This window comes from Notamacropus eugenii, chromosome 2 (assembly GCF_028372415.1).
Source record: "Notamacropus eugenii isolate mMacEug1 chromosome 2, mMacEug1.pri_v2, whole genome shotgun sequence".
Taxonomy (NCBI): Eukaryota; Metazoa; Chordata; class Mammalia; order Diprotodontia; family Macropodidae; genus Notamacropus; species Notamacropus eugenii.
In genome coordinates this window covers 1,766,970-1,794,300 of record NC_092873.1, presented here as the reverse complement: position 1 = coordinate 1,794,300, position 27,331 = coordinate 1,766,970, and the positions used below count along the sequence as shown (strand labels likewise).

Here is a 27,331-nt window from a genome sequence, read left to right as displayed (position 1 = left end):
GCAGAATTGAAGTAGCTCAAAAGAAATGCAAGATGTGAAAATTTAGAGTATCCACCCCAAATGTTCACATGGATTACTTGTGCCCAACCTGTGGTAGAGATTTCTGAGCTCCTACTGGTCTGATCAGTCATACTAGGCTGCATTGTGACTTGACTCTAATATAATGATGTCATTTTGGTCTTCTTCAAGAACGAAGGACAACAACCAACCAACCAGGGACTTAAGAAATCATCTAATCCCATAATCATATAATAGAATTTTAGAGTGAGATGTAATATTAGAAGCTTGTCATCTACCTTTTGCTTGAAGACGTCCATGAAGGGAGAATCCTGTATCACCAGAGCAGAGTGGCAGTCTAGACCACTTTGGAGAAATTCTCATTATCTGAAAGCTTTTTTCCTAAAATCAAGTGTACTTTATTTCATCAAGTACAGAAAGGTATTTGGATTAATTATACTCCCTTTACAATTCTGGGATAAAAACAAAATGAAAGAAACAAACAGCAACAATTTTCTCACTTATGTAAACTTACCAAGTATTTCTATCACTAGATTAATAGTAGACCAACCTACAAATCATGACTGTGAGAAATGTACTGAGCATGTAGTAAATAACTGGTAAATATTTTATCAGAATGGGATAGTGAAATAATTGCAGTACTTAGGTTTGTCACACGGTGGCAGTATTACTCCAAGAAACTCAGTATAACTTGCTAAAGCTATCTTTCTATATCACACACACACACACACACACACACACACACACACACACACACACACACATACACACACGCACGCACACGGAAAAATTTCCTCCAAAATTTTCTGTACACTAAAATCAATTGACTTATTCTTTATCTTTCTTTTAGCACCAAAATCTGGTCTAACAATGATAAAATATGTTTATGTCTGTGTGTGTGTGTGTGTGTGTGTATTTTTCTCTTGAAAAAATGGATAATTTGGGGATAGAAACTCTCTCTGTTTCTGTCTGTCTCTGTCCTCTCTCAGTGATGTATAAAGCATCAATGGCAATTGACTATATATTGTCACCTGAATTTTAATTTTCCCCAGAACATTTCTAATAACAAAACAAAACACCATTCCAAATAATTGAGTGTATCATGTTGGACAAGCCATGTGATCAAATGAGTTACTATACATAAAGTGCTTTAAAATCTTTTAAGAATTATAGAAATGCTAGCTATTATTATTAACAATACAATTTTATTATCACCTCTCCATCCCAGATTTGGAGCATCTAGGTAGCACAGTGGATAGAGAGCCAGGCCTGGAGGCATACACACTCGTCTCTGTGGGTTCAAATCCAGCATCATCTACTTACTAGCTGTGTGAGCCTGGGAAAGTCACTTAACCCTGTTCTCCTCAGCTTCCTTATCTATAAAATGAGCTGGAGGAGGAAATGGCAAACCACTCCAGTATCTTTGCCAAGAAAACACCCAATAAAGCATGAAGAGTCAGATATGACTGAAAAATGAATAATAAAGCAAAAGCCTATATTTCCCCATTTGGAAAATAATAATATTCTGTAAATTTCATATGATATTCTGAGACATAATGAAATAGTATATTTAAAGAAGTATAGAATGAATTCAAAATTGTAAAAATGTAAGAAATTATAATTATTAAGAAAAATTCCCCATAGACAATCATTTATCATATTAATAATTCCCACTTGTATTGAATTTTAGGTGTTGCAACATTCTTTCCTTGTAATAACACTGTGCAATAGGCAGTGTATTCTCGTTTTATATAGGAAAAATATATTACAATAGTAATGTACCCTCATTTTATATTTGAAAAAACTGAGGCTCTGAAATCCCTTGATTACCAAGCTTTGAAATACTTTTTGTGAGAGTTCATGTCACTGAAGATTAAAAATATATTGCATTTGGAAACAAAAGACCTGAGTTCAAATCTTAGCTAAGTTACTTTCTACATGTGATTTTGGGTAAATCATTTCCTCTCTAGAAGCCTCAGTTTCTTCATCTGCCAAATAAGAATTTTGAATAAGATGATTTTGAAGGTCCCTTACAGCTTGAATATAGAATCCTATGAATCTGAATCCAAGTCCTCCAACTTCTGTATTCTATCTACTATACCAGTCTAATGACTTTATTCCAGTGGAAGGAGGCATAATCAATCTTATCTTCTGCAGGACATTATTCTAGAATAATGCAGATAAGGAACTCTAGAAGCCTAAGAGCATTTTCTAGAAACAATTTTCATCACTTGCTTTTTTATGGAAAGAGATAGCCTAATTGAAACTCTTTTATCTGAGGCCTCCATCCCACAGGATTGAGATGCCTCAATCCTTCTCCTTAAATATGGTGATAATAATGCTGTACCGCTAGGGTTTTTTATGAACCCTAGAAAGGCTATTTTATGGAGTCTTCAGTGATCTAGAGAGCTTTTATTGGAATTTCCATGGGTTTGATCATTGTACAACGGGTCCAATAAGAAAAGGCAAGAGTCCATATATTTGAATGAAAATACTTAGCATTCATCTTAAATTGAATCTCTGTAGACTTGTTTAGGCTATGAAGATAGCACGAGTCCTTTAATTATTTTTTCTCTTCAAATCACTCCCAAGAAAGGAGCAACTTGAGGGATTTCCTCAAGAAACCCATGATGCAACAATTCTTGGGAAGAATAGGATCTTTCTTCATGGGGAAGTTCCACTCTGGAACTGATCCAGAATAAAAACAAAAGGACTGCTGGGAAATACTGTCACCTCACCTGCATGCAGAGAGGACTGAGGGGTGGGAGAGGAATGGTTAGATCCAGAATGCTGAAAAGTGGAAAACTGGTGATTCCATTTCTGATTGGGATCCTTCTTCTTTAATTCCAAAGAGAAAAAAGGACCCCCAAAATGTAAGTCTAGTCATTTTTAATCTCCCTTCTCTTTTTACCCTTTAAGAGAGCACGGCATATCGAGGGGTGAAGGAGTGGAAGTTTGGAGTTTTAGAAACATTAGGTTGTTGAATTTGTAAAGTAGAAATGATTTGAACCATCATACAGTCAACACCTCTCTTTGGATAGATACTGAGGCAGGATCTCTGGTAGAATTACTTGCCTAGAGTGACATTGCAAAGGTAGAACTAGGACCCCAGTCTCCTGGTTACTGATGAATTTTGTTTACCACATGATACTAATTAAAATGATTACCTTTTGTAATTTCTTGGTTAACTGTCTTTTGCCTTTCTTTGTTTATTCAGCACTTAGCCCTGTGCTTGGCACATAATAAGAGAATTATTAAATGCTAATTGACTGACTGACTAAATTTAATGATTTTAAGTCAGTTTTGCATTATATATTAGCTGACTTTTTAGATTAACCAGTCTGGTAAATTCTACTTTTGTGTCTTTAAATAACTAGGTAAATTGAAAGCTTTCTAAGGATCACAATTTAGTCATGAACAACAAATTATTTCTTTGTGAGAAAGGAAGAAGAAAATGGTAATTCCTTCAAAAAGAAGAAAAATGAATGCTGTGCAGGGATGGTCTGATTTACAGGTCTCTATTCTAACAAGTATTGATTATAACTTTTAAGATGAATGTTATCAAAGATAAATGTTTAACTACTGATTCATTTCTTTTCTTGCCCTCAGTGGGCTCAATTCTTTCAGAATAAAGACTGAGTCCCAGTTAAGAAAGGTGTATATTGAGGATCTCAATTTGTATTTCAAACTTACTCTCCTACATGATGAAGGCCCATTATGTTGGAAGGAAGTGAGCAAGCATTTATTGAGCACTTACTACATACAAGGCACTGTGCTAAGTACTTTGCTACTATTGTCTCATTTGATTTTCACAACAGCTTTAGAAGGTAGATGTATTATCATTCCCATTTTTCATCTGAAGAACTCTAGGCTGAGAGTTAAATGACTTGCCCAGGGTCACACATCTAGTTAAACAGAATTTGAACTCAGATCTTCCTGACTCCAGACACAGTTCTCTGTCTTCTGTTCCACCTAACTGCCTAACTAGCTGGCTAGAATGATAAACTTGGAGTCAGGAAGGGCTGCTTAAAATCAGCCTAAGATACTTATTATCTGTAAGTCATTTTATTTCTGACTGCCTCCCTTTCCTTATCCATAAAATAAGGATAATAATAGAGATAGTTGCAGAGTGCTTTGCAAACCCTAAAGTACAAAAAAATTCTAGTGATGGAATTGATGAAGATAAAGAAGATGAAGATGGTGATAACTGGCTTATATTGAAAGGAGCTGAGCTTCACAAAGATATGTACATTTATAGACAAAGTTGAAAGAAACCAGGAAATATGTAGACACGTATTTGTAGGTCCAAGTGCCCCCATGAAAAGTGCAACAATGTTCTTCCTCCATACTGAGGATTCTAAATAGGAAAGCAGATATTTCTGCCTTGCTGATACACTACAATATGCCTCCCTCCCTTCCTTCCCCCACCATACACAACTCCGGGTAGTAAAGTTAGTAGAGTTAGAAAAACCTGATTTAAATTCTCCCTTGGCAACTCACTATGTAATCTTGGATAAATCTTTCATCTTCTTTTTTCCTCACTTTCCTTACCTGTAAAATTGGGATAATAATGTCACCCACCTCCCAGAGTTATGTGGAAAACCAAGTGATATAGCATAGGGAAAAAGTACTGCAAACCATAATGTGCTATATAAATGCTAGCTATTAAAAATTACTGACATTAAACAGTACTTTAAATAAGCAATGAACTTTGTGTTGATTAAGAGTTGGAAGATGATCTGGCACAACCTACTTATTTTACAGATAAAGAAATTGAGACTCAACAAGTAGGGGACAAGAAGGTCTTAGAGTCTTAAAGTATGATAGCTCAAAGGGATCTTAGAGACCAGCTAATCCAACCATATCATTTTACAGAAGAAGAAACTGAGACCAAAATATGCCATGTGAATTGCCCAAGTCTGGACAGGTAGGATGTGGCAAAGATATGACTTAAACTTAGGTCCTTTAAGCCCCAATACAGTACTTTTTTTTTTTTTCAAAACCACTCTGTGATGTAGGTATTACATCAAGGTCCGAAGATTTTAAGTGACTTGCCCATGATCACATCATTAGTAAGTGAAGAAGAATTTGGACTCAGGTCTTCTTGACTGCAAGTTGGGAAATTTAGCCACGATAACCCACTGTCTGAATGTCATTTATCAATTACCATTACTATTTCTGAGAAAGAATTGGGGGAGAGGGGATGTTTTCGACCAGATTGTTTTGAGCTTTATCTGTCTGTATAAATGAATAATTAAATCCCAGGAAGGTATAGCTACAAAAAACAGTGTATAAGGGGTTCTGCTTACATATCATTTATTAATTAATATATAAATTAATTATATAAATTTATATATAAACATATAATTATAATTTATAAATTATATTATGTTAAGTTATATATCATAAACATAGATATATAAATTATAAAATATAATTATATAAATTAATATAAAATATATATAATATAAAATATAAATAAATGTTATATAAATAATTATAAATGTTAGCATATAAATAATTAATCCATTAATTAATTAGTTTATTTGGCTGATTAATAACTTGAAACTTGGGTAGGACTCTGATTTTTTATTATGAGTATCAGCAGAAAAAAAAGTTGAGTGATCACGTCTTGGAGTACCGGGAGAAATTATTTTAGTGGATGATAATTCGTAGTTACTCTGCCTTGATCAAACCACTTCAAGAGTATTGCATTTAGTTGTGGTGATCAAATTTCGAGACAGACATTAATAAGCTGGAGAGAATCTAATGACAGGATGACTACGTCATCCTCTTTTGCTAGAGTTTGAAGGATCTGAGGATGTTTAGTTTGGAGAAGAGAAGGTATAAGGGAAAATGAGATAAATATCAGTAAATATTTGATGACTCATGTTGAAGAGTAATTAAAAACTTTGTTTTTGCACTAGTGGGCAAAGAATATTTGGAGGGAATTTGCAAGAAAGGTAACTAGGCTTTATATGAGGAAACATTTCTCAAAAATTCAAGCTGTCCAAAAGTGTACGGGCAAGTATTAGGCAATAGTGAGCATCCCCCTCATTCGAAGTCTACTAATACAAACTCCTCAATAACTTGTCTTGTGGTTCATGAAGGTGACTTTTGCTCACTGTAAAGATGGATTTAGCATCTATTCCACTTCAGAGTATCTTTTAATTCCAAACTTTAGACAACTATGGCTTCTGCAAAATGGCTACTCTCTCCACCTGCATAGATCTCCATGTCTCTAAAACTTCAAATATTTTCTTTGAGAGACTGACTCATCTTGGGATGAGTTATGGGATGAATCTCTCATCAGTTAGCTCAGCTGGTCTCCGAATGACAAGCAATCATTGAGGTTCAACTTGAAGCCTCTCCAGCTTGGTGGGACCTGTTTGTTCTTGGTCTCCACTTTTCCAGCCATGGAGAACCCAAGATTCACCTCCACATTATGAGATTTTGAAGATGGATATTAATGAGGAATTGATCACTTTTATGAAAGAATCATAGTAATAAAATAACTGACATGGGTAAAAAATTTGCAAAGATTACATGCACCATGCCTCACAAAAAAGTCCATGAAGAAGGTATTCTGATTATTATTCCCATTTTTCAGATGAGGAAACTATGGCTCAGATGGTTTAAGTATCTTGCTTGTGGTCATTGCAGGTAGGATTTGAACTCAGGGTTTTCTGATTCTAAGACATACAGAATCTTAACTCTCCCCTAAAGGGTCTGCCTTTTTTTTTTTTTTTTTACATTCCAGAGTTTAGCACCATGCTTTACACATGCACTTAATCATTTAAAAAAAAATAAGATGGAATTAAATTAGATAAACAAATGACTGGTCTTTTCAACAGAAGTAAATATTGTTTTTTTTTTTATTTTTATTTTTATTTTTTAATGTTTAACAATCACTACCATACAATTGTGATTTTATCCCCCCTACCTACCCCCCACTCCCCCCTCCCTCCCCACGACTGCATACAATTCTATATAGATGCTACATATACTTTCCTATTGAGTATATTTTCACTATAGTCATGCTATGTAGTCAGACTAAGATAAATGAAAGAAATCGTATAACAAATCAGAACATGATACAGAGACACATACACATACACAAACATGATCTGTTACATTATGTGAGTGACTTCCATATTTCTCTCTCTGAGTGTGGAAGGCATTTTGCCTTGAGAACCACAATTGGGATTTTTTTTTTTGTAAGAAGTTCTTGTGTTATTACAAAAATCTAAGTCTACCAGAAAAAACTCTAACACACTGTGGTCGTTGCTGTGCATAAAGTTCTCCTGGTTCTGCTCCTTTCACTCAGCATCAGGTCATATAAGTCCTTCCAGGCCTCTCTGAAGTCTTCTTGTTCATCATTTCTTATGGCACAGTAGTACTCCATTACATTCATATACCATAATTTATTCAGCCATTCCCCAATTGATGGACATCCCCTTGACTTCCAGTTTTTGGCAACTACATAGAGTGCTGCTATAAATATTTTTGTACATGTGGGACCCTTTCCCATTTTTATGATCTCTTGGGGATATAGTACTAGTAGAGATATTGCTGGGTCAAAGGGTATGCATATTTTTGTAGCCCTTTGGGCATAGTTCCAAATTGCTCTCCAGAATGGTTGGATGCGCTCGCAGCTCCACCAACAATGAATTAGTGTTCCAACTCTCCCACATCCTCTCCAGCATTTATCATTTTCTTGTTGTGTCATGTTTGCAAATCTTATAGGTGTGATGTGGTACCTCAGAGTTGTTTTGATTTGCATCTCTCTAACCAATAGTGATTTAGAGCATTTTTTCATATGATTATAGATAGCTTTAATTTCTTCTTCTGAAAATTGCCTGTTCATATCCTTTGACCATTTATCAGTTGGGGAATGACTTGTATGATTATACATTTGGGTCAGTTCTCTATATATTCTAGAAATGAGGCCTTTATCCCCGAGCTTAGCTGTAAAAATTCTTTCCCAATTTACTACTTCCCTCCAGATTTTGGTTGCATTGGGTTTGGTTGTGCAAAAACTCCTCAGTTTAATGTAATCAAAGTTATCCATTTTGCATTTCATAATGCTTTCTATCTCTCCTTTAGTAAAGAATTCTTCCCTTCTCCATAGATCTGATAAATACACTATTCCTTGCATCTCCAGTTTATTCATGGTATCAATCTTTGTACCTAAATCACGTACCCATTTGGACTTTATTCTTGTGTACGGTGTCAGGTATGGGTCTATGCTTAATTTCCACCACACTGTTATCCAGTTTTCCCAGCAATTTTTGTCAAACAATGAGTTCTTATCCCAGAAGCTGGGGTCCTTGGGTTTATCAAACAGAAGGTTGCTATATTGCTTGCCTACTGCATCTTCAGTGCCAAGTCTATTCCACTTGTCTACCTCTCTGTTTCTTAGCCAATACCAAGTGGTTTTGATAATTGCTGCTTTATAGTAGAGTTTGAGGTCTGGTAGCGCTAGGCCAACTTCCCAAGCATTTCTTTTCATTAGTCCCTTTGATATTCTGGACCTTTTGTTTTTCCAAATGAATTTTGATATTATTTTATCCAGCTCTAGAAAGTAATTGTCTGATACTTTAATTGGTATGGCACTAAATAAGTATATTAATTTAGGTAGAATTGTCATTTTTATTATATTAGTACGGCCTACCCATGAGCAACTAATGTTTTTCCACTTACTTAAATCTGACTTTATTTGTGCAAAAAGTGTCTTGTAATTGTGTTCATATAATCCCTGGGTTTGTTTTGGCGGGTAGACTCCTAAGTATTTTTTACTGTCTACCCTAGCTTTAAATGGGATTTCTCTTTCTATCTCTTGCTGTTGGACTTTGTTGCTAATATATAGGAATGCAGAAGATTTGTGTGGGTTTATTTTGTAACCTGCAACTTTGCCAAAGTTGTTTATTAATTCTAGTAATTTTTTACTTGAATCTCTGGGATTCTCTAGGTAAATCATCATATCATCTGCAAAGAGTGATAACTTAGTTTCTTCTTTGGCTATTCTTATTCCTTGAATATCTTTATCTTGTCTAATTGCTACAACTAACATTTCTAGTACCATATTGAATAATAGTGGTGATAATGGACAACCTTGTTTCACCCCTGATCTTATTGGGAATGCATCTAGCTTATCCCCATTGCATATAATGCTTGCTGAAGGTTTTAGATAGATACTGCTTATTATTTTATGGAAAGTTCCCTTTATTCCTACGTTCTCCAATGTTTTTAGTAGGAATGGATGTTGTATTTTGTCAAAAGCTTTTTCTGCATCTATTGAGATAATCATGTGGTTTTTGTTAGCTTTGTTGTTGATGTGATCGATAATGCTAATAGTTTTCTTAATATTGAACCAGCCCTGTAGTCCTGGTATGAATCCTACCTGATCATAATGTATTAATCTCGTGATAAGATGCTGTATTCGTTTTGCTAAAATCTTATTTAAAATTTTTGCATCTATATTCATTAGGGAAATTGGTCTATAATTTTCTTTCTCTGTTTTGTCTCTTCCTGGTTTGGGTATCAAAACCATATTTGTATCATAGAAAGAATTTGGGAGGACTCCTTCTTCCCCAATTTTCAAAAATAGTGTATGTAGTATTGGAATTAACTGTTCTTTAAATGTTTGATAGAATTCACTTGTGAATCCATCTGGCCCTGGAGATTTTTTCCTAGGGAGTTCATTGATGGCTTGTTCAATTTCTTTTTCTGAGATGGGGTTGTTTAAGTATTCAACTTCCTCTTCTGTTAATCTGGGCAATTTGTATTTTTTAAAATATTCATCCATCTCATTTAGGTTATCGAATTTGTGGGCATAAAGTTGGGCAAAGTAGTTTCTAATTGAGGTGAGTTCACCCCTTTCATTTTTAATATTAGTAATTTGGTTTTCTTCTTTCTTTTTTTTAATCAGATTGACCAAAGGTTTATCAATTTTATTAGTTTTTTCATAAAACCAACTATTGGTTTTATTTATTAATCCAATAGTTTTCTTAATTTCAATTTTATTAATCTCTCCTTTTGTTTTCAGTATTTCTAGTTTGGTATTTACTTGGGGATTTTCAATTTGTTCTTTTTCTAGCTTTTTCAACTGCAAGCCCAAGTCATTGATCTCCTCTTTCTCTATTTTATTTATGTAAGCATTCAAAGATATAAAACTTCCCCTAATAACTGCTTTTGCAGTATCCCATAAGTTTTCGTATGTTGTCTCACTATTGTCATTCTCTTGAATGAAATTGTTGATTGTTTCTATGATTTCTTCTTTAACTCAACCCTTCTTTAGAATTAGATTATTTAGTTTCCAATTGATTTTTGGTTTCTCTTTCCATGGCCTTTTATTGCATGTAATTTTTAATGCATTATGATCTGAAAAGGATGCATTGATTATCTCTACCTTTCTGCACTGGATTGTGAGATTTTTATGTCCTAATACATGGTCAATTTTTGTAAATGTTCCATTTACCGCTGAGAAAAAGGTATATTCCTTTCTATTCCCATTTAATTTTCTCCAAAGATCTATCATACCTACCTTATCCAGAGTTTTATTTACCTCCTTAACCTCTTTCTTGTTTATTTTGAGGTTGGATTTATCGAGTTCAGAGAGGGGGAGTTTGAGGTCCCCCACTAGTATAGTTTTGCTATCAATTTCTTCCTTCAACTCCCCCAACCTCTCCTCTAAGAATCTGGATGCTATACCGCTTGGAGCATACATGTTTAGTAATGATATTGCTTCATTGTCTATGGTGCCTTTTAGCAGGATATAGTTTCCATCCTTATCCCTTTTGATTGGATCTATTTCTGCTTTCGCTTTGTCTGAGATTAGGATTGCTACTCCTGCCTTTCTTACATGAGCTCAAGCACAATATATTCTGCTCCATCCTTTGACCTTTATCCTATGTGTATCCCCCCGTTTCAAATGTGTTTCTTGTAAGCAGCATATTGTTGGATTATGGCTTTTAATCCATTCTGCTATCCGTCTCCGTTTTATGGGAGAGTTCATTCCATTCACATTCACAGTTATGATCACAATCTGTGTATTTCCCTCCAACCTCTTTCCCACCATTTGTGCTTTTAGCTCTCCAGTCTCTCTTCCCCTCCTCAATAATATTCACTTTTCTCCCCCTCCTCCTGCAGCCTTCCCCTCCTTCTTTTAGCCCCCCTCTCTTTTACTCCCCTTTACTCTTATTGCTTCTTTCCTCCCTTTTAGCCACCCTCCCCTTTCTTCCCCCTTCCCCTTCTACTACCTATAGAGCTAGTTAGGATTATCTACTTAAGATTATTGTTCCCTCCTTTGAACAAATCAGATGAGAGTACCTCTCAAACAATGCTCAACTCCCTCCCCTCCTTCCCTCTACTATAGTTTTGTACTTCTTCCTGTGATATAATTTGTCATTTTCTGCTTCCCCCTTTCCACACCTCCTATTACATTCCCTTCTCATACTTAAATCATATTTTTGACATGACATCATTTACTTTATGCCCGTTCCCTCTACATATATCCCTTTTATCATAATAGCTGCACAGGTCTCAAGATTAACAGGTATCATCTTCCCTTATAGGGAGGTAAACAGTTTGCCCTTACTGAGTAGCAAGTTTTTGTTTTTGTTTTTTCCCCTCTGTTTACCTTTTTATGATTCTCTGGAGACCTGCATTTGAAGATCAAATTGTCTATTGAGTTCTGGTGTTTTGGTCAGGAAGCTCTGGAAATCCCTTATTTTGTTGAATGACTTTCTCCTTGCCTGAAATGTTATGCTGAACTTTGCTGGGTAGTTGATCCTTGGTTGAAGTCCCAACTCCTTTGCCTTACGGAATATTGGGTTCCAGTTCTTTTGATCTTTTAATGTAGAAGCTGCAAGGTCCTGTGTGATCCTGACTGTGTGTCCTTGATATTTGAATTGTTTCTTTCTGGCTGCTTGTAGTATTTTCTCCTTCACTTGATAGCTCTGGAATTTGGCAACGATATTTCTTGGGGTTTTGAGTTTGGGATCCCTTTCGGGAGGGGAACGGTGGATTCTTTCGATGACTATTTTGTCCTCTGAGTCTAGTACTTCTGGGCAGTTTTCCTTGATGATTTCCTGGAAGATGTTGTCCAGACTCTTTTCTTCTTCATGGGTTTCTGGCAGGCCAATAATTCTTAAATTTTCTCTCCTGAATCTATTTTCCAGGTCAGTTGTTTTTCCAATTAAATATTTTACATTTTCTTCTATCTTTTCATTCTTTAGATTTTGTTTGACTGATTCTTGTTGCCTCATTGAGTCATTAGTTTCTACTTGCCCAATTCTAATCTTCATCGTATTGTTTTCTTCCATTAGCTTTTGCATTTCCTTTTCCATCTGACCAATTTTTCCCTTTAAGGAGCTATTTTCTCCATTTAATTTTTGTATTTCTTTTTCCATTCGACCAATTTTCCCAGTTAGGTTTTGGGTTTCCTTTTCCATCTGTTCAATTTTCCCAATTATGTTTTGGGTTTCCTTTTCTGTTTGATTAACTCTTCCTTTTAGGGAGTTATTCTCTCCAGTTAATTTTTGAACTTCCTTTTCTATTTCTTCAATTTTCCTTTTCAGAGTGATGTTCTCATCAGTGAATTCTTTTTTTATAATTTTAAAATCATTGGCTAGTTTTTCTTTTATATCCTTCTTCAGACGTTCCAGGTAATCTAGTTGTGCTTGCAAGAAATTCATAGTCCCATCTGAGGTTTCAGATGGAAGTACAGTCTCAGCTCTGACTTCTTTGGTGTTTGTGTTTTGGTCCTTATCCCCATAGAAAGATTCTACGGTTTTTTCACTTTTCGTCTGCTTTTTCCGATTCATGATGTTGGCTGAGTGTTGTAGCTTTTGGTTCTTTCAGTCAGAAGATACAGATCTTTTTAGTTGGGCTGCTGTGTGTCTAGGCTGAAAGCAGGCTTTTTTTGTTGTTGTTGTTTCCCAGATCAACCCCGGGGTTAGCTTGTTAGGTGTGTGGGAGGGGTGGTCTGGTCTCAGGAGATCTCCTCAGCTGACTTGAGGCAAAGGCAAGGTCAGGGGATGGTGATCTCAGATTCCCTATTGTCTTCCCTTTTCCCCTGGAGGGCTGGGGTACGCCTAGAAGTTAATGCGTGTTCCCGCCCCTCCTGGGGCTTGTCTCCCGGCTCTGAGGCTTGCCTGGGTCTCAGTGTGAATTTTCTCTGCCCTGGGTCATCTGTCCCTCCAGATCGCCTCCGCCACAGTAGGAAGAATCCCCCCTTGCCACTTTTCCAGCCTCTGGTGTTGTGAGACCACCCGCCCCCTTCTACTGTTCCCGCTGATTCAGGATTAACCTGGGGAAGAATTTTATGGTTCCCTCACGGTCATCAAGGGGGAGGAGAGAGCACTTACTGATCACTCTGCCATCCCAGCTCCTGGAAGTTCAAGTAGTTGACCCACCGAAGTCCAGTCTTCAGGCTGAAGGTTTCAAGGGCTGCTGCGCTGATATCTGGCGCTCAGTGGCTCTCATCAGCTCGGCCTGGCTTATCTCCTGCTCCGCTGGTCTCTCCCACCACTCTCGGGCCCCTCAGGTCCCCTCCGCCCTGCCACGCCGACCACGCTGCGCTGTACGCCGGGGTCTTACCCCCGCGGAACAGATCCCTCCCGTGGACCCTCCAGTCCAACCTGGGCTCCGAATCCGTCAAAGTCCGTCACCCACTGGATTCTATACCTCCAAAGTCTGGTCAGACTCTCCCCCCAGAGATATCCAGAGGTAAATATTGTTTTTTGATAAAATATTTGATTAATGTATCTTTGTACAGTTTTCTAATTAATTTACCTTTTCATTTTATTATTTTAATGATGATTTTTTGTTTTGTTTTTAACACTACATTCATCAGACTTCTTTCCTTGTGAACAATACGTTGTATAGGAATATGAGTGTGTGTATATATAGATACATGGTCCATTGTAGCTTTGTTGGCACTTTCTCATGCTCTTTGAGGCTTTCAAACATTTTCACTTGCCCTGATCTTTTGCCAGCTTTCCCACAGAAATGTCTTAGAATTAGTTCATATCTTGTGGTCTAAAGAAAGAAGATATATCAATGTCATTCATATTAATGGCAATGGACAAATTTGTGTTGGATAAATGAGAATTATTGCCGATCATAAGTGTATGCTACATGGCTACTATCTACAGTCATTTTCACTACAGATTAGAACAAAATAGGGATGTGGGATGATAACTGAGGATCTGCTAATGTAAGTTTTTATATCTAAAAGTTTAGGGTGCTTTATAAAATCTGACTGATAAATGCAACAGGAAAGAGGATGAACACTTATTTGATAACTTTAAGAAGGAACAAACTTGTGATTTCATCTATTACAGGGAAGTCTTAATGCATGAAGTTAGTTAATCCATCCACTGAAAAAAATCAGTATTTTTACATTAAGATGTTAAGTTACTGAGGTAGTGTGACAACACAATCAGTATCTGTCAGAGGAAGCACATGAAATTATGTCCTCCTGACTCTCAGGTCAGCCCTCTGTTCATGAAACCCTTCTGCCACTTGGGTCATATGAGAAGAGTTGATCAGACATTACAAGAAAATTACATGACTAGCTCAATCTATTATAGTACTATTCCCACATCAGCTCTGTGGGGTAGGCCCCTTAAGTACAGCTATTCCCTTTTCCAGATGAATCTGAAGCTAGATAGGTGAAATTACTCAAAGTCAAACAATTAGCAAGATTCCTCCTCCAGGAGGCCATTCCTTATCCCCATTCCTTTACTCTGGTTGCTAGGACCTCTCCATTTGAAATTACTTTCTATTTATTCTGCATGTGCCTCTTATTTATTTATAAGTATATATGTTGTTTCCTTTAATAGAATGTAAGCTCTTTGTAGGTAAGAACTCTTCTATTTTTGTGACTCTCCCCCACATGCCTAGTAGAATATCTGACACATTGTAGGTGCTCAATAAATGTTTGCTTGCTTGCTTGAAGGAACTCAACCCAGAACTTGTGTCTCCAAGTGTAGTACATAGCTCAATGGCTAAGTCCATTTACTACTAGATCTGGAGCTATGAAGACATCAGTTCAAATGGCTCATGTTAGGAAGATCTTATGACCCTGGGTAAGTTGCTTAACATCCCACACAGCTCCTTCATTTGTAAATGAACATAGCAAGAGTACCTTCCTTCCATGGTTGTTGTAAGGATCAAAGGAGTTAATGATGTAAAAGGCTTTGCAAACTTTAACGTGCTTAGGAGTGATAACTATTATTATAATTAATATAATACATCACTGTAACTATTGTGACAATCATCTTCTTCTTATAGATTTTGAACACTTGGGATTTCTTAGTCTCTCTATGAGAAAAATTCAAATGGAGTGATCTGGGCTATTCTCAGGCCACTGAAAATTTGCAGGATGCTTTTGATCTTAAAAACAATGAAATTTAGCACCCAGTTAGGGAGAATAATTTATTAAAATAAACATCTATCAAATGGGCATCTTCCTCCTCCTCCCCAGGACATAGGTTTTAAAGTTTTGTTTTTCTTCAAGAAATGTTTGTTACAGCTTTGAACCTCACCAGAAGGAAAAAATCTCAGAGTAATTTCATTTCTTACATAGAATTCCCCAGAGCTTCTTTCATGGTGGTGGTATTCATAATCCTTCCTTCTCTATGCTTTGATGTTTGTAGACATTGGATTGTAAGCTAATTGAAGGCAGAAACTATCTTTTGTTAGCTTGTTTTATCTAAAGTGCCTGCCATATTGTAGACACTTAATAAATGTTTGTTGATTGATCTCAATTCTACTGTTAGTTGCTTCTCCATTCACACATAATAAAATCTGAAAGAGTATTAAATGCTTAGGAAAGGGTAGACAGGCCTAATTGTATGGTGGAGGGACCTCAAGTCTGGAGATAGGAAATAAAGAAACAAATAACAGTTTTGCTTCTTACTAACTTGGTGACCTTGGGCAAGATATTTCTCTTTTGGGCTCAACTTTCTTATCTATGAAATAAGGTTTGGGGTATAATAATGTCTAGTTTCTCTTACAATTTGAGATCTTCTGATACTGTATTTCGAGCTTGGAGAATTGTTTGAGAAGGATCAGGGAAATCTAGAGCTGAAAGGCCATCTCATCCTAGCCCTTTATTTGAGAGATGAGCAAGCCAAAGCCTGAGGAGGTTAAGTGATTGAGTTCAAGGTAAATTCCAAGCAGACTTGAACTAGATCTCCTAGGTCCAGAGCCAATGGTTTCTCCACTGTGTCCTGTCACAACCCCCACTAAGCTATAGTTAGGATCAAATGGGATTATTTACAGAAAATGCTTTGTAAATTTTGAAACATTATAGACACATATGTCAGTCATCATTACTTTTTCCTCTCCCAGCAGAAACCAACCCAAGTAAATGGTCAATGAAAACTATACCAGAGTCACTGAGTTCATTTTCCTGGGCTTGGAGTATTATCCACAGTTGCAAGTCATTCTGTTCGTTCTCTTTCTATCCTTCTATCTCTTCACTATGACAGGCAACTTGGGAATGATCATCTTAATTCGGATTGATGCCCGCCTTCACAACCCTATGTATTTTTTCCTCAGCCACCTATCATTTCTGGACATCAGCTTCTCTTCCGTGGTGGGCCCTAAGATGTTAAGAGACTTTTTTGAGGAGAGAAAGACCATCTCTTTCCTGTGCTGTGCCTTGCAGCAATGGTTCTTTGGTTTTTTTGTGGCCACTGAGTGCTTCCTCTTGGCATCGATGGCCTATGACCGCTATGTGGCAATCTGTAAACCCCTGCTGTATTCTGTGGGCATGGCTCAGAGACTCTGCGTCCAGCTGGTGGTTGGTCCCTATGCTGCTGGTTTCATGAACACTATGACACACACTACAGCAATTTTCCGTCTTCCATTCTGTGGCCCTAATGTCATCATTCACTTCTTCTGTGATATTTCTCCCCTGCTCTCCCTTGTATGTGCTGATACCAGCCTTAACAGGTTGTTAGTTTTCATTGTGGCTGGAGCTGTTGGAGTATTCAGTGGTCTAACCATCCTTGTTTCTTATATCTATATTCTCATGGCCATCCTCAGGATCCGGTCTGCAGAAGGGAGACAGAAAGCCTTCTCTACCTGTTCTTCCCATCTTACTGCTGTTGCTGTCTTGTATGGGACCCTCTTCTTCATATATGTGAGACCTGGAGCAATTTTCTCCTTGGATCTTAACAAAGTTGTCTCTGTGTTTTATACTGCAGTGATCCCTATGTTGAACCCCCTCATTTATAGCCTGAGGAACAAGGAGGTCAAAGATGCCTTCTACAGGACAATTGCTAAAAGGAAATTTTGTAGTAGTAATTAAATTCTTCTCCAAGAAAGGGAAAGGAATAAGTACCTCCTCAGATTGCACGAGTTCCACTAAGTTGCACATTTCCAGAATTCTAGGATAATAAACTTTATTACTGCATTTGCAAGCTCTTTATGTTTCTTTTCCATGGAAAATTATTTCATAAGAACACATTATTCTACCAGTCTGTTTATCTACTCTATCTAATCATGTCTTCAACATATACTGTCTTTTCCTTCAGGTGAGTTTGCTTTATTGGAACATTTTTTTCTGCATATATACATATGTAAAGATACAGACATACACATATACGTGTATATATACATCCACACATATGTTTGTCTGTGAGTATACACACACTGAATAAAAACACCAGTGATAACTACTGATGTTCTTGGCTCTCCAAAGGATTTTTTTATAATGCCTCATTGCCATTGCGCTCCCCAGATGTAGTACAATTTGGTCAATAAATGGCCCTCTTCCTACTGAAAAAATCCTGGAAAAATATGGGATATCATAATTCTTTCATGTCCTTGGATATCTGTCAATTAGAATCATTGGGCAGTGGAACAATTCCTACCTTGGGTTCTGGAACACTATTATGACCCTGAGAGAGGTCAGAGGTTTCTATGTGTAGCACAACTGGTTATGTAAAGTGACTGCATATCTTTGAAAATGGTTTATTTCTGGGTTCTCTTGGGAGACTTGAATTTTCTTAACAAAATCCCAGGGATATAGGGAAAGAAACAGAAGCCTCTAGTTTTATAGATAAGTTAATGAACATAATAAAAACACCCTAGCTCCCAGTTGCCTGGATTCCCTAGCACTTTACCTTAGGGTTCATTCTAGCCACCTTTTCTCCCTCACTGACTCCAGCCCTTAAAAGTAAGCATTTCCTATGCCTCTTTTCGCAATTCTTTTTTCTCAGTTGGCAATCTAATCCATTCCTATGCCTTTAACTCTCACCTTTGTGGATACTCAGATCCATATCTCCTGTTTAACTTCTCCCCATCTCCTGCACAGATTGCCAAGTGCTATCTTTAATTACTTTTCAAGTATTTCCCTGGGGTCCACTGGCACCTCAAACTCAAAATATCCAAAAGCAAACTCATCTTACTTCCTTCAAAACCTATCCCTACTCTCAACTTTTCTATTTGTGCTAAGAATAACATCAAACACTGCAGTCATTTATGACTCTTTCCCCTTCACCTAGGTAGCATAGTGGATAGAACAGTGGGCCAGAAGTCAGGCTTCCTGAGTTCAAATCTGGTCCAGACACTGACTAGCTGTGTGATCCTGGGTAAGTTAATTAATCCTATTTGCCTCAATTTCTTCATCTGTAAAATGAGTTAGAGAGGAAATATCAAATAGCTCCAGTATCTTTGCCAATAAAACTTCAAATGGAGTCACAAAGAGTCAGACATGAGAGAAAATGACTGAACAGCAATGATCTCTCTTACCCCCAAACTCTCTAAGTCATCAAGGCTTGATTCTATTTCCTCAGTACATCTCATATTTGTCTTCTTTCTACTCCTCATTTAATACTCTAACTGAAATTCTCCATGTTTAGCATGAGTAATCCTAAGAGGCACCTGACTGATTATCTATCTTGTGGTTTCTTCATTCTCTTTTCTATTCTCCACACTCACATCTTCCTGACACCACTTTAGGCTTTCTATTCAGTGTGTCACACAATTGCCTCAGTACACCTATAGTTAGGAGCTGTGTTATGAATGATGGTCCAGAAAAGGACACAGAGGAACAACAGTTAGACAAGTAGCAGGAAAATTGAAAAAACTTATGAGTGAGAATCTGTGAGTACCACATCCAAGTAGATAGGAGCAGAGAACCCTTGAAAAACTGGAGCACAGCAGGTGGTAGAGTAGCTTAGAGAACATAAAACTTGGGGACATTTCTAGCAAAAAGGGTACTGCTTAGTTCAGAGAGTAAAGAAGTGTATACTGACATCCTCAGAGGATACTAGTAGCTCTTTGGTGTCCTCTGTGATTACCCTTCACACTCTGTACATGTCCCTCCATGTGTGTCCTCCATGCTAGTGCCCTGCTCCCAAGGGTTCATTAAATAGGTACCTTCCCCAGTGCCATGTATTCCTTCAGTGAGTCTTTCATGGTTTTTCCTTGTTTTTTTTTTACGTGTGTTTTCATCTACTGGTGGTAGGACAACCCAATGTGTGCGTGGGGGAAAGGAAGATATTTTCTTAGCAATTTATTTGCTGTTTGATTAAATGTCTTTTCTTTTTAATAATGAGTCCTCTGGTTGACTGGTTAAAAAAAATCATTGGTAAGGGCTTCTGACCAGGGACTTTAAGTGGGCACTGACCCACAGAGTTTCTCCAACCTGGAGTTGTTTCTCCTGGGTAGCCAGGTTGGTGGTAGGTAGGTGATACAATGAATTAATTAATAAGTGATAAATTAAATTAATTTCTGGAAATAATTATCTTATTTATTTCCTGTCTCCCTCAGGATCTAGCAAATCTTAAATACTGAATAAATTTTTGTTGAATTGAAATAGTTAAGAAGTTTTTAGTCCTTTTGACATATTAGTCACAGTATAGTGGAAAATGCACTGAATTTGAAGTCAGAGTACCATAATTTGACTCTTGGCTTTGCTACTCATTGCCTACACCATTGGACCACAGTTTCCCTAATTTATAAAATAAGACATGGAGTTATGAGATCTTTAAAGTCCCTTTCATCTCCAAGTCTATAGTATTTTCCTGCTATAGAATAATGGAACCTCAGAGATCAAGTAGACCTCTAAGGCTACCTTGCCTAACCATTATCTGAGGATCACATCTCCACTATCTCTGAAAATGATTACTTTCTCTCTCTCTCTCTCTCTCTCTCTCTCTCTCTCTCTCTCTCTCTCTCTCTCTCTCTCTCTCTCTCTCTCTTTCACTCACTCTTTTATTTAAACTGTTTATTGTCATTTCAACCTGGATCCCCTACCTGGATGTCAGTCATCCTGTTGTGTCAAACTCTACATGATCCCATGGACAAAATCCAAGGAGTTTTCTTGGCAAAAATACTAGTGTGCTTTGCTATTTCATTTTCCAGTGTGCTCCATTTTACATATGAGGAATTGAAGCAATTAGGGCTTAAATGATTTGCCCAGGGTCACATAGCTAGTAAGGGTCTGAGACTGTATTTGAATTCAGATCTTCCTGACTCCAGGCCTGGTGCTCTATCCACTGTACCATCCAGCTGCCCCATGTCCTGTAGGAATCTCTAAAATCAATATATTGAACATAGAAATTCTTTCCACTTTCCCCAAAATGATCTTTTTGCCCCAGACTTCCCTACTCCTTTTGAGGGTGCCACTATTCTTCCAGTTTTTTAAGTTCACAATATATATGTATCCAAATGAGTTGCCGAATTTTGTTCTTTCTATCCTACAGCATCTCTTACATCTGACCCCTTATTTCTACTCACGTGACTACCAGCTTACTCCAGGCGCTCAACATCTCCAGCCTAGACTATTGAGATAGCCTCCTAATTAGTCTCCCTGCCTCAAATCTCTTTGTATTTCAATCCACCCCCTACACAACTACCAATTTGGTTTTCCTAAGGTACCAATATGACCATGTCACTTTCCACCATAACAAATATGAGAAACCTCCTATTACTTCTAGTATTAAATGAAACTCTGTCAAGCATTTAAAACTTCTCACTTCCTGATCTCTTCCTCCTTTTTACAGATTATTCTTCTCTGGGTATTCCCTATTCTTGCTGCTCCTTCCTTGTGAGCTTCCATCTCCTGCCTCTATATATTATATACATACATTTGGTCTCCACTGTTAGAATGTAAGCTCTCATGGACAAGGATTAATTCACTTTTGTCTTTGTGTCCCCATGGCTTATCATGGTACAAACATAGTAGGTACTTACCTAACATGTGTTGATTGAATGACTAAGATAAGTTTCACTTGAAAAACTTCAAGGAAGGGGAACTCATTACCTGTCATTTGAGGTGGGGTCATTTTTAACTATTCTGAATTTTTGGTTTTTTCCTCCCCTTTCTGTCAAGCCTACCCTTCCTCTGTAGCTTCTTTCAAATGTTTCTAGTTCTGCCATCTGGAGCCAAAGAGAATGAATCTAAAGAAGACATCTATCATTCCATCTCGTATTGTTCTCTTTCCAGCTCTCAAGTCTTTTCCTTTTTTTCTTCTCCATATTGGGCATACCCAGTTTCTTCAACCGATCTTTACTAGCATGCATATTCAGCTAAGGTGTTAGAGATACTTAGTGATACTTGGTGAGGAGTCAAAAGAGTCATTCATTTGATTAACATGGGTTCCAAGGACCATTGTCTTACTTAAAAGGAAATCAATAAGGAAAGAGAAAGATGCCTCAGAAGAAAACATTTAAGCAATTTGAATCTCCGTGGATTTATTTAGGGTGTGAATTATAGTGAAGACTTTGCAATTATTTTCACATTTGTTAATACTATAGCTCCCAAAGATGGGAAACGTGAGGCACATTAGTTCACCTAGGGAAAAAAAAGAAACAAAAAGAAACATGATGTAAGTAGACTAAACCAGGCACATTCTTGGAAAGAAAGCACTTTACTTTACTTTCTAAAGGAGGTAGGAGGATTCCACAGTGAAAGTGAATGAGAATAAAACCAAAGACTATTGGGAAATAATGCCACTTCTGTGAGCCACAGTGAACTTGAAGGGAGGTAGAGGAGGAAGGGGAAAGTAGAGGCAACAGTGAGGAAAAAAAAAATTAGTATTACATTCTGATAGTCATCCTGTTTTTTTTAACCTCTACAAATAAAACAAAGGGACTCTCAGAAAATGTAAGTTGAATCATTTCTAATCTACACCACTCCCTATGATCATTTTTAAAAAACTCTCAGCTTTCATTGAGAAAAGAAGCAATTTACAAAGCAGTTCTACCTTCTCTCCTCGCCCCCCCCAAACTGTAGGACATTCAAATGAAGTGTATGGGACCATGATTTATTTGTTTTATAGATTATAATCTTTCATCATGAATTTTGATGATGACTACTATCTAGAGCTTGGAGTGGCCAGTGGCCAACATGTGAACTTCATTCAACCAATTCAGCTAATGGTCTATTTCTTTTCTGCTCCTTTGTGGGTTAGAACTGTTCAGAATGAAAAGGTCCTCCCTGAAGCTACGGGGAGTATAGTAGAGCAGAGAGAGTTTAGAATGGGACTACAGGTGTGTGAGGTGAGAATAGCTGAAAGATTTTTTTACTTGAGAAAATAGTAAGATTATTTACTTTAAATGATAAAAATAGTGTCTTTTCCCTTCCTCTCCGCAAATGAAGAAGCTTTATCTGCCTTTACTTCAAAATTTCAATGTCAGTGGATCTTTGATCTCATAGCCATGGACTTTCCTTTCATGGGTAAAAAGTCCATACACAATTTCTCATTGTATGTATGAGGAATCACAAAAGGTATTCAGTTTCCTGAGGTTATGTATTTAAAAGTAGATGCTTCATTACATTTTCAAAAATGAATAATACTCTCTTGCTTGAAAGGGATTGTGTATGACTTTTCTTAAAGATATATTTATTTTAAACTGCGAACATCATCTCTTACTGAAGATCCTCACAGAATTCTGTAATTTCCTTCCCTATTGGGTTTTCCATATATTAAAAGGGAAAATATGAGATTTTTCTCCAAGATACTTGAGTAGGCAGGAAATACTTGGTTCCTTCACAGGACATCCTCTGATGTAGGTTTTGTAGTAGAAATATTGGCATCTTTATTAGGAGTTTGGTTAGTGTGAATTGTCACGAAAGTACCTTGGGAGAGTAGTGGTCATCTAGAGGGAAATCAAGGTGCTGAATTTCAATCAACTGAATAAAAAATTAAGTTTTACCTTAATTTTCTTTTTGAGAGGTAAGTGGGCTAGGGTCTGGTAGAGTGGGAGTAGAAACTGTTCTGTTTCATTTCCCCAACTGAACAGTTTTGTTTAACTTTTAAAATATGTATATGTATGTTTTGTTTCTTTTCTTTTAGCTTTATGAAGGAGAATAAGGAAATTGATTGTTTTAATATTTTAATTTGCCTCTTTGCTCTAAATTTCTTCCTCTTCTAACCAATCTTCCTCATGGATGTTAATTTGATACACCTAAAACACGTTACTCTTCCATACAAAAATCTTCACTAGCTCACCATTGCCTCAAGAATAAAAATCAAAACTCGGTATGCCTTTTAAAGCATTGCATAATATAAAACCTTTCCAGTCTTCATATGTGTATATATACATATATGTCATACATATGTGTGTATATATACACACATACATATATACACTTCATATCTATGTATTTATATACATTTATGTGTACGTATTGGAAGCATTAGATCATGTAAGACTTTCAATGATAACAATTAGGGATATCATAAAAGCGTATGCATTGCACTTGTCATTTGAGCTTTGTTTTGAAATAAGCTAGGGATTCCACAAAGGAATGTACAGTTCCTGTGGAGGTAAACAGAGAATGTATTTCAGACGAGGATTGCTAGTAATGCAAAAAAACAGAAGTGGAAGATAGAATCTGGCATATCAAGGACAGCTATGAGTTTAATTTGATGGAAAGGGTAGATGTTTGATATATATGTATATACATGTTTATATATATATATATATATATTCATATATATATTTGTATAAATGTATACATACATATACCCTGGTTATACTTTCTCACCCTCATAATTATTTCATATTAATTTGTGTATTTTTTGTATTTATTTATCTGTTCATATGGTATAGTCCCACTCTAGTTACATGACAGAGTGGATAAAATACTTTTTCTAGAGTCAGAAAGATCTGAGTTCAAATTCAACCTCAGACATTTACTAGTTGTTTGACTCTGGGCAAATTATTTAACCCCTGAGTGTCTCAGTCTACTCCAGTGTAAAATGAGGATAATAAAAGGACCCAACTTTCAGCATTTTGATGAGGATCTAATGTGATAAAACTTGTACAGTGCTTAGCACTGTGTATGACATATAAGCATTTAATAAATGTGTCCCCTCTCCTCCAATCAAAGTTTACAAATGTAAGCTTTTTGTAGGGAGAAATTCCTTTTTTTTTTGGATCCGTATTGTATTGGAGCCTAGTATAGGAGCCTTGCAAAGAGTAGGCATTTAATATGTTTGTTGTATTGCTTTTATACAAGCGGATTATGTGTCTATGTTTATGCGTGTGTGCATGTGTACGTGCATGTGTGTATATGTACGTGCCAAATTACCAGTCCAGGATTGAAGAAAGAATCCCTTAGGAAGGAATCAATTATCTGTTTTTAGCTTTTGAGAACTATTATCACTTGCTAGCTTAGGAATGACCTTGTGCCCAAATTCTCATAGTTGGAATTGAAAGATTGATTGAACTTGGATCCTTGAAATACAGAGGACATGCTACTCCCTGCTCAAGAAACTCTGGTGGCTCTCTAGGGTCAAATTCAGACTTGGTTAGCTTTTAGAGCCCTTAATATTTTATTTCCAATGGATCTTTCCATAATTCTTGCATATTACTTTCATTACAATGCCCTTTATCTCAATCAGACCAACTCCCCCCTCTCCCCCCAATGCTTACCTCAGGATTTGGAATACAAGTACTGGATAAATCCTTGTTGACTGACTACTAGCTCTTTCCAATACACTACCTTCTATCTCCCATTCAGAGTTCTTTACACACGCAGATTGTCCCTCATGGATGGAGAAAACTCATCTCACCTCTGTTCCATGGAGTCTCTAGTGGTCCAAGTACTACTTCCTTTAAGAAATTCATCCTGAGCTTCCTAATATGCCAGCAACCCTTCCCTCTAAATACATTGTTCCTGTTTTATATCTATTTTGAATAAATGTGGAAATTTGAACGTGTTTAAATTCTGACATTTTTATTAAAGAAAGCACTTAATGATACTATTGGTTTGGGGAAAACAAAACAAAAAACAACTCTCATTGAATATATCCATGGCTGAATTGAGAAGAAATTTACCTAAAATGTGCATTGTTTACTTAGGAATCAAAAGACCTGAGATTTTTTTTTCTCTTGACTTTTTCATTTGTCATCATTGCATCTTACAGCACATCATTTAAATATATTGAACCTCAGTTTCACTATCTATAAAATGTGGATAATATGGTCTCATACAATTGTTGGGAGGATCAGGTGAGATAATGAAGATGAAAGCAATTTGAAATCTACAAAATCAAATAAAAATGGCAGATTACTATAGTACTATGATGCTTATGATAATGATAGGAAAGGACTAGTGATTCTGAGGGTATAGAGAACTTCACAGATGAGGAAAGTCTTCCTACCAATTCACAGAAGTTTCTGACTCATAGTCTTAAACAGTTGCCTAGAACATTGTTAAGTGCTTGCTCAAGTTAAATGACTTGCCTAGGATCACACAGCCAGTATATGTCAGACTTAGCACTTGAACTCATGTTTTCCTGATTTTAACACCAACTGTCTATTCATTATGCCATTTGACATTTCTCCTTCTTAATAATAATAAATAATAATATCAGCAAATAAATGAAATGCATTGCCAACAGAAGTATATCTGGGATCCTAGTAATTCAGGTGCCCCTTTTTTCACTTGTTGGAGGATTGGTTTCTGGTCAGTGTACAGTGTACACATATGGATATGTTGTCTATTTGTCTTTTTCTCAGCAGAGATCACCAGGAACAAATGGTCAATGCAAACTACACCAGGATCAAGGAGTTCATTTTTGTGGGTTTGAAATACCATCCTAAGCTTCAAGTCGCCTTGTTTGTGCTGTTTCTGTCCTTTTATCTCTTCAATTTGACAGGCAACCTGGGAATGATCTTCCTTATCTGAACTGATGCCCGCCTTCATACTCTCATATATTTTTTCCTCAGCCATTTATCATTTGTGGACATCAGTTTCTCTTCTGTGGTAGCCCCCAAGATGCTGAGAGACTTCTTTGAGGAGAGAAAGACCATCTCTTTTCTGGGCTGTGCCTTGCAACAATTGTTCTTTGGTCTTTTTGTGGCCACCGAGTGCTTCCTGTTGGCATCGATGGCCTATGACCACTATGTGGCGATCTGTAACCCCCTGCTTTATTCTGTGGCCATGTCCCAGAGACTCTGCTTCCAGCTTGTGTCTGGCCCCTATGCTGCAGGTTTCACAAGCACCATGACTCATAACACTGCTGCTTTCCGTCTCCCCTTCTGTGGCCCAAATGTCATCAATCATTTCTTTTGTGACATCTCACCTCTCTTTACTCTCATCTGTGCTGATCAACAAGATTGTCCTTTTTGTCATGGCTGGGTCAGTGTTGGTATTCAGTGGTCTGATAATCATTGTATCCTATGTCTATATCCTCATAGCCATCCTCAGAATCCGCTCTGCTGAGGGAAGGCACAAAGCCTTTTCTACCTGCTCCTCCCACCTAACTGCTGTCAGCATTCTTTATGGGACCCTCTTCTTCACCTATGTGAGACCCAGTGCTAGCTTCTCCCTGGACATCAACAAGGTGGTGTCTGTGTTCTACATAGCAGTGATCCCCATGTTGAATCCCCTCATTTATACCTTGAGGAATAAAGAAGTCAAAGATGCCATCCACAGGACCATTGCTAAAATCAAGTTTTGTATCAACAATTAAATTCTTCCCTAGACTAGTCAATGAGATATATTCTTAACCAGGTTGGGCATGCTCTTAAAAGTGCATTGCACAATTGTTATTTTTGGGGGTCACTTGGCACCTTTCTTTAGTTTTCAGTCTCCACATCATCCTTTGTTTCTCTGGAAATATTTTAAAAATGCATATCTTTTCCTGGTCTGCATTTTCTTTTACAACATGACTAATATGAAAAATGTTTTACATGTCTTCACACCTCTAATCTGTATACAACTGCTTACCTTTTCAAATGGCAGAGAGAGGAAGGGAAGGAGAGAATTGAAAACTCAAAATTTTAAAAAATGAATATTAAATATTTTTGCTTACATGTAATTGAGAAAGTA

The 27,331-nt window shown here is 36.9% G+C and overlaps 1 protein-coding gene and 1 pseudogene across 1 annotated transcript; both read left to right on the top strand.

Annotated features, from left to right (window-relative positions):
• The first annotated feature begins 16,399 nt into the window (after window positions 1-16,399).
• LOC140523275 (olfactory receptor 5G9-like) lies at window positions 16,400-17,344 on the top strand. Its single transcript, XM_072638220.1, has one exon. It carries the CDS (start codon window positions 16,400-16,402, stop codon window positions 17,342-17,344), a length of 945 nt encoding a protein of 314 aa, XP_072494321.1.
• Window positions 17,345-26,035: 8,691 nt separating this feature from the next.
• LOC140523274 (olfactory receptor 5G9-like) lies at window positions 26,036-26,972 on the top strand (annotated as a pseudogene).
• Window positions 26,973-27,331: the final 359 nt, after the last annotated feature.